Source organism: Somniosus microcephalus, chromosome 3 (genome assembly GCF_052327205.1).
Source record: "Somniosus microcephalus isolate GS21.2 chromosome 3, FLI_Smic_1.0, whole genome shotgun sequence".
NCBI lineage: Eukaryota > Metazoa > Chordata > Chondrichthyes > Squaliformes > Somniosidae > Somniosus > Somniosus microcephalus.
In genome coordinates, this window is record NC_140989.1 from 176,514,394 (window position 1) to 176,523,178 (window position 8,785).

General features: G+C 42.2%; 1 protein-coding gene across 1 annotated transcript in view; it reads left to right on the forward strand.

The window, feature by feature from the left end:
* LOC147121601 (uncharacterized protein C6orf118-like) overlaps positions 1-3,797 on the forward strand; it is a 118,786-nt gene extending 114,989 nt beyond the window's left edge. Inside the window, exon 10 of the mRNA XM_085981970.1 lies at positions 361-3,797. Within this exon, the coding sequence (XP_085838096.1) occupies positions 361-430 (70 nt within the window). The 3' untranslated portion in view covers positions 431-3,797. The remainder of the gene's footprint in view (positions 1-360) is intronic.
* Positions 3,798-8,785: the final 4,988 nt, after the last annotated feature.

Below are 8,785 nucleotides of genomic sequence, written 5' to 3' on the forward strand. Positions count from 1 at the left end.
GCCACCGTCTTTTAAAAACGTCTCCATTTTAATCTAAATTTCTAGTACGACCACTAGAAGTAAGTAAACTCATATTTTACAATTGGCTCTTCTGGAAAGAAGTGAGGTGGGGGAAGGTGTTCATCACCCTCTGAAACCCATGTTGCTTAGTTGGTGAGACCAATATCACAGTTGTAAAATGACACGGGACTGCTGCTTACTGAGCAAGCAGCTTCTCATGACCGAGGAGGCCTCGGAGATGTAGGGAATCTGTAACACTATGCTAGTGTTCATAAAAATAAGCTGAAAACTTGCTAGACTAGGAGTTTAATGGGTTGGCGCTAAATATTTTTCTAATCCATGCATCACTCTCTATTTTAGGAACTTATGGCACATGATTAAAGACCTCGTGGATCCTGCTGAGAGTAAAAATGCCACTATCTCTGAGTAATGGGACTGCGAGTTCCCCACGTAAAGTGCACCCCATAATATTGGACTTCTTGCATATCTCTGTTGATCTAAATGCGTGTGCATTTTTTTTTTAAAAAGCATCTTGGCAGAAATGACTAGCAATTTTGAGGGGGAGTTTAATTTTCACATGAATGTAGCATCACTGAATTTCAAAATGAGATCCTCTGTCTGTACTGTATAATTCTGAGAGCTCGTTCCCAATGATGACAACAGCAACTTGCATTCATTTATATCGCGCCTTTAACATGTATTTGAGCTGTACTTTATTCACTAGATTTTAAATACGTCCCACTGCTGATTCACACTTTGATCTGCCAACCAGTTAACCTGGGCGTGGACCCCTTTCAACCCACTGAAATTAGATTATTTCCAATCCAACTCCTGTACATTGAACTCCTCTTTATCTATTTTTGACGTTAACCTTTTGGTGTCCAGACAGTATACTTTGCAGGAATTATCTTGATGAAGTTTCCTACTTTTCCCAATTTTTCCCCAGTAAACTGCCTTCTGGGCCTGTTGACTAAGTGATAGAAATTGATTGTTAAAATTAGTCAAGAAAGAAATAACTTGCACGTATATAGTGCCTTTCACAACCTCAGGACGTCCCAAAGCACTTTATAACCAATGAAGTATTATTTAGAATATACAGCACACAAACAGGCTAGTCAGCCCAGCGAGTCTGTGCTGGTCTTTATACGCCACATGAGTCTCCTCCCAATCCATCTGCCTCATCTCAGACTTTCAGCATATCTTTCTATTCCCTTTTCTCTCTCATGTACTTGTCTAGTTTCCTTTTGAAAGCATCTAAGCTATTTGCCTCAACCACTTCCTGTGGCAGTGAGTTCCACATTCTAACCACACTTTGAGTAAAGAAATTTCTCCTTGTTTCCCTATTGGATTTATTAGTAACTATCTTGTATTGATGACCCCTAGTTTTGGATTCTCCCACAAGTGGAAACATTCTCTCCACAACTACCCTGTCCGATCCATTCATAATTTTAAAGATCTCTATCGGGTCTCCTCTAAGTCTTTTCTTCTCTAAAGACTGACAACCTTTTCACTCTTTCCCGCCAGCTGTGATCTCTCAGTTCTGGTACCATCTTGTAAATCTTTTTTGCGCTTTCCCCAGTGCTTCTATGTTCTTTTTTATAGTATGGAGACCAGAACTGTGCACAATACTTTAAGCACCCTTGTCTACTCTTCCCATTACCTCTTCAAAGAATTCTGTCAGGTTAGTTAAGCATGACTTAGCCTTCCGGAATCCACGCTGACTATTTTTATTATATTTTCTGGCTCTAGATGCTCTTCTATTACTTCTTTTAGTGTAGATTCCAGTACCTTTCCTATCACTGGCATTAAGCTGACTGTTCTATAGTTCCCAGGTTTTGCTCTATCTCCCTTTTTGTATATAGGAACAACATTAGCTGTCCGCTATCTCCTTCCTAATCTCCTTGAGTATGTGTGGGTGCATACCACCTGGACCTGGGGTTTTATCCTCTTTTAGTTTTACTAGTTTGTCAATTATTTTCTCCCTTTCTATCCCAACTGTATTAATATATTTTTTAAGATCAACCTCTAGTGAAGTGTCTTCTTCAGTAAAAACTGAGGTGAATTAATTATTCAATACTTCTGCTATTTCTCTGTCATTGCCTATGAGTTTATCTTGCTCATCCTGTAGTGGCCCTATCCCTACTTTAATTTTACTTTTGTTATATATAGCACACTATTATTTATTTTTATATTCGTTGCTAATTTGATTTTGTAATTTTTTTCTCTGCCTTCCTGATTTTTTTTTTTAACTTCTCTACTAAATTCTTATTCTCTTTTGTCCTCCTCTCCTTCAGTATCTAAGTACTTCTTATATGTCTTTTGCTTTAGATTCAATTTTCCCTTTAGTTCTTTATTCATCCATGGTGCCCATAATTAGCTAGCTTGTTTTTGGCTTTTAGTAGAATGCATTTCTCTTGAACTCTATTGATTACCCTTTTAAAGATTTCCTACTGTTTTTCTGTCTCTTTGTTTTACAAGATTTTCTCCCAGTTTACCTTCTTTAGTTCCACCACCATTTCCTGATAATTTGCTCTTTTCCAACCTATTACCTTAGTCTTTGTCAACTTATGTCACTCTCGATCCTAATCTTGAACCTTACTATGTTGTGATCACTATTACCAAGATGCTCTCCTACTCTTACTTCTCTTATCTGTTCTGGTACATTACCCATTACAAGATCCAGCAGTGATTCTTTTCTTGTTGGACTTCTTACGTACTGAGTGAGAAAGGAGTCCTGTATACACTGTAAAAACTTGATTCCTTTTTCTCCTCTCGCTACTTCTTCCTGCCAGTTTATTTGGGGTAGTTGGAATCTCCCATCATTATTATTCTATGCCTGCTACTCACCTCATAGATTGACCTACATATTTCACCCTCCAATTCCCTTCCACTATTACAAAAGCAAAATACTGCAGATGCTGGAAATCTGAAATAAAAACAGAAAATGCTGGAAATACTCAGCAGGTCAGGCAGCATCTGTGGAGAGAGAAACAGAGTTAACGTTTCAGGTGAATGACCCTTCGTCCCTTCCACTATTTGTTGGTCTATAGTATTAGGGTGATGGATCCCTTCTTATCTTTTAACTCAATCCATATTCTATATATATCTTACTGCTAGTTACATCCTTTTTCTACTGTCATTATATTATCTTTAACTGGTACAGCTACTCCACCAACCCTCCTTCCTTCCTTCCCTTCCTAAATGTGTTATATTCTGCAATATTTAGTTGCCAATCTTGTTAACATAGAAGATAGGAGCAGGAGTAGGCCATTCAGCCCCTCTAGCCTGCTCCGCCATTTAATGAGATCATGGCTGATCATCCAAATTCAGTACCCTGCCCCTGCTTTCTCCCCATATCCCTTGATCCCTTTAGCCTTAAGAAATATATCTAACTCCTTCTTGAATATATTTAATGAATTGGCCTCAACTGCCTTCTGTGGTAGAGAATTCCACAGGTTCACCACTCTCTGGGTGAAGAAATTCCTCCTCATCTCTGTCCCAAATGGCTTACCCCTTATCTTTAGACTATGACCCCTGGTTCTGGACTCCCCCGCTATCGGGAACATCCTTCCTGCATCTAGTTTGTCTAGTCCTGTTAGAATTTTGTAAGTTTCAATGAGATCCCCTCATTCTTCTAAACTCCAGTGAGTATAAGCCCAATCGACCCAATCTCTCCTCATACGTCATTCCTGCCATCCCAGGTATCAGTCTGGTGAATCTTCGCTGCACTCCCTCCATGGCAAGAACATCCTTCCTCAGATAAGGCGACCAAAACTGCACACAATACTCAAGGTGTGGTCTCACCAAGGCCCTGTACAACTGCAGCAAGACATCCTTGCTCCTGTACTCGAATCCTCTCGCTATGAAGGCCAACATACCATTTGCCTTCTTAACCGCCTGCTGCACCTGCATGCTTACCTTCAGCGACTGGTGCACAAGGACACCCAGGTCTCGTTGCACTTCCCCTTCTCCCAATCTATTGCTGTTCAGATAATAATCTGCCTTCCTGTTTTTGCCAGCAAAGTGGATAATCTCGCATTTATCCACATTATACTGCATCTGCCATGCATCTGCCCAATCACCCAACCTGTCCAAATCATACTGGAGTTTCTCTGCATCCTCCTCACAGCACACACGCCCACCCAGCTTTGTGTCGTCTGCAAACTTGGAGATATTACATCTAGTTCCCTCGTCTAGATCATTAATATATATTGTGAATAGCTGGGGTCCTAGCACCGATCCCTGCGGTACCCCACTAGTCACTGCCTGCCACTCGGAAAAAGAGCCATTTATTCCAACTCTTTGCTTCCTGTCTGCCAACCAGTTCTCTATCAAAATTAGTACCTTACCCCCAATCCCATGTGCTTTAACTTTGCACGCTAATCTCTTATCTGGGACCTTATCGAAAGCCTTCTGAAAGTCCAAATACACCACATCCACTGGTTCTCCCTTATCTATTCTACCAGTTACATCCTCAAAAATTCCAGTAGATTAGTCAAGCACGATTTACCTTTTGTAAATCCATGTTGACTTTGTCCGATCCTGTCACTGTTTTCCAGGTGCTCTGCTATTACATCTTTTATAATGGACTCTAGCAATTTCCCCACTTCCGATGTCAGGCTTACCGGTCTATAATTCCCCATTTTCTCTCTACCACCTTTTTTGAATAGTGGGGTAACATTAGCTATCCTCCAGTCCATGGGAACTGTTCCAGAGTCTATCGAATTTTGGAAGATGACCAGCAATGCATCTACTATTTCTAGGGCCACTTCCTTAAGTACCCTAGGATGTAGATTATCAGGCCCTGGGGATTTATTGGCCTTCAATCCCATCAATTTCCCTAACACCATTTCCCTACAAATACTGATTTCATTCAGTTCCTCCCTCTCATTAGACCCTATGTTCCCCACCATTTGTGTCCTCCTTTGTGAAGACAGAACCAATGTATACATTTAATTGTTCTGCCATTCCTTTGTTCCCCATTATAAATTCCCCTGATTCTGACTGCAAGGGACCTACGCTTGACTTCACCAATCTTTTTCTCTTCACATATCTATAGAAGCTTTTACAGTCAGTTTTTATGTTCCCTGAAAGCTTACTCTCATACTCTATTTTCCCCCTCTTAATTAATCCCTTTGTCATCCTTTGCTGAATCCTAAACTGCTCCCAATCCTCAGGTTTACTGCTTTTTCTGGCCAATTTATATGTCCTCTCCTTGGATCTTATGCTATCCCTAATTTCCCTTGTTAGCCACGGTTGAGTCACCTTTTTTGTTTTATTTTTATGCCAAACAGGGATGAACAAATTCTGTAGTTCATCAATGTGATGTTTAAATGTTTGCCATTGCCTATCCACCGTCAACCCTTTAAGTAACATTCCCCAATCCATCCTACCCAACTCGCGCCTCATACCATCGTAGTTTCCTTTATTTAAATTCAGTACCCTAGTCTCTGAGTCAAATACTTCACTCTCCATCTTAATGAAAAATTCTCTCATATTATGATCGCTCTGCCCCAAGGGGCCTCGCACAACAAGATTGCTAATTAATCCTTTCTCATTACATAATACTCAGTCTAAGATGGCCTGATCTCTAGTTGGTTCCTCGACATATTGGTCCAGGAAACCATCCCGTATACACTCCAGGAATTCCTCCTCCACAGCATTGTTACTAATTTGGTTAGCCCAATCTATATGTAGATTAAAGTCACCCATGATAACTGCTGTGCCCTTATTGTACGCGTCTCTAATTTACCGTTTAATGCCAGCCCCAACCTCAGCATTACTGTTTGGGGGTCTGTATACAACTCCCACTAACGTTTTCTGCCCCTTGGTATTTCTCAGCTCTACCCATACAGATACCACATCATCAGAGCTAATATTCTTCCTTGCTATTGTGTTAATCTCCTCTTAACCAGCAATGCTACCCTGCCTCCTTTTCCTTTTTGCCTGTCTTTCCCGAATATTGAATAGCCCTGCATGTTGAGTTCCCAGCCTTGGTCACCCTGGAGCCATGTTTCTGTAATCCCAATCATATCATATCCGTTTACATCTATTTGCGCAGCTAATTCATCCACCTTATTACGAATGCTCCTCGCATTAAGACACAAGGCCTTCAGGCTTGTTTTTTTTAACACTCTTACACCTTTTAGAATTATTATTTACTGTGGCCATGTTTGATTTAAACCCTTGATTTCTCTGACTGCCACTTTTGCTTTTCTCCTTCCTGTCTTTTGCTTCTATCCTTGTTTCCCTTTCCTCTGTTTGCCTGCACAGCTTCCCAACCCCCTGCCATTTTAGTTTAAATCCTCCCCCAGTGCACTAGCAAGCACTCCCCCTAGGATATCGGTCCCGGTCCTGCCCAGGTGCAAACCGTCCAGTTTGTACTTGTCCCACCTCTCCCAGAACCGGTTCCTATGTCCCAGGAATTTGAATCCCTCCCCCTTGCACCATTCCTCTAGTCACGTATTCATCTGAAATATCCTTCTATTTCTACTCTGACTAGCACGTGGCACTGGTAGCAATCTTGAGATTACTACCTTTGAGGTCCTATTTTTTAATTTACCTCCTAACTCCCTATATTCAGCTTTTAGGACCTCATCCCGGTTTTTACCTATATCGTTGGTACCTATATGCACCACGACAACTGGCTGTTCACCCTCCCCCTCCAGAATGCTCTGCAGCCGCTCCAAGACATCCTTGACCCTTGCACCAGGGAGGCAACATGCCATCCTGGAGTCTCGTTTGCGGCTGCAGAAACGCCTATCTATTCCCCTTACAATAGAATCCCCTATCACTATAGCTCTCCCGCTCTTTTTCCTCCCGTTCTGTGCAGCAGAACCACCCACAGTGCCAGGAAGTTGGCTGCTGCTGCCTTCCCCCGATAAGCCATCTCCCTCAACAATATCCAAAGCGGTATATCTGTTTGAGAGGGGGATGGCCACAGGGGACCCCTGCACTACCTGCCTGCACTACCTGCTTGCGCCTACTACTCTGCCTGGCGGTCACCCATTCCCTTCCTGCTTGTGCAGCCTTTACCTGCGGTGTGACCAACTGATTTACCATGATATCTACGACGCCCTCAGCATCGCGAATGCCTACTATATCTGGATCCCCTCTACAAATTATTGCCTCTAGTTCATCCATTTTGTTTTGAATACTACGTACATTGCTGTATCAACAGTTTAAATTCTTTTTATTTATTATTACTCTCTCTCTTTTTAGTCATTACCTTAATGCCCTATGACTTTATCCAATCTTGACCATTCGTGTTATCCTTATTCCTTCCTTTAGTTTGTCCTTTATTCTCTTTTCCTCATTCATTTATTGTTAGGTTTCTGTAATTTCTAGCAGTTCCCTCCCCCCAATGTTATTATTTTAAAGTCTTATTTACAGCCCTAGTTATCCTTTCCGTTCGGACCTTTGTCCCAGCTTGGGTCAGAGCATGGCCCGTCCCAGCAGTACAGCTCCTTCCTGTCCCAGTACTGGTGCCAGTGTCCCATGAAATGGAACCCCTCCTTCCCACACCATTTCCTTAGCCACGTGTTGACTTTCCTAATCTGTTTGTCCCTATGCCAATTTGCAAATGACTCGGGTAATAATCCCGAGATTATTACCCATGAGGTCCTGCTTTTCAATTTAGCTCCTAATTCCTGATACTCTGTTAACAACTGTCTCTTTAATCCAAACTACTCGAAACTCTGTTTCAAAATAACTTCAAATCGGGAAGTTATTTTGAACTGCTACCACTCTCAGTTACCAACTTATTCACACGCTGATCGATTAACATAGCTGGACAGAAGCGAGTGTTTCTAAAAACACAAGGAAGCACAGAGCATAGATGCTTAGTGGATGCGGTTATGTTCATGGACTCGCAATCCAGAGGCCTGGGCTAATGATCCAGAGAACGTGAGTTTGCTATTAATTTCCACGGGGATTCTCCCAGTCACCTGCGGTAACTTTGGCGGAAGATCCATGGAGCGCAATTTACACTGTTTCTACGGCATTCCCACAGATCTCCCGGCAACGTAATAGCGAGCGACTGGGAGAACCCCCAGTGGAAATTCCACCCGATCATATCTTCCTGTTGGCCCACTGTGTGTTGGCCCAAAGACTCAAACCTCAATGTTTGGGTGAGCATATGGCTGCGAACTCTGGTTGGATGTATAACTTGAAGTTTCATCACTTGTCTGCCCATCTCCAATATTTTTATAACTAATAAACAAATGAAAATGGTAAAAATGCATAATTTTTTTAATTACCCTAGGTAAGCACAAATGATGCGATGTCATGGGTGCAAAGGATTCTGGGGCACAGTGTTGGCCCTGGGTGTTGCATTGGAGCTGATATGAATTCGCCTCGAGTGGGTCTTGCTCCGTTCAGCATAACTGAGAGTGCCAACATGTCCACAACGTGATTTTAGGAGCACACATGCCATTTGAGCAAGTTAAAATGCAGCACTAAAAGTTAGGTGTGACAAAGCGATTGCATTGCCTCGTATACTGGAACTGCACTGGCCCTGAAATATGGTAGCACTGATGTGTACGGTGCTTATTCCTGCCGACTTCAGGTGTACTCGTGTGATCCTGAGTTTCTTTCTCATACAAGGGTAGTGGATATCTGGATGGCCGTGAATGCTGGGACAATGAAAAATTTCAAGGCTGACATCGATAGATTTTTATTAGTTAAGGGTATCAAGGGGTCTGGAGCTAACCCGGGTTAATGGAGTTGAGGTACAGATCAGCCACGATCTAATTGAACAGGCTTGAGGGACTTAATGACCCACTCC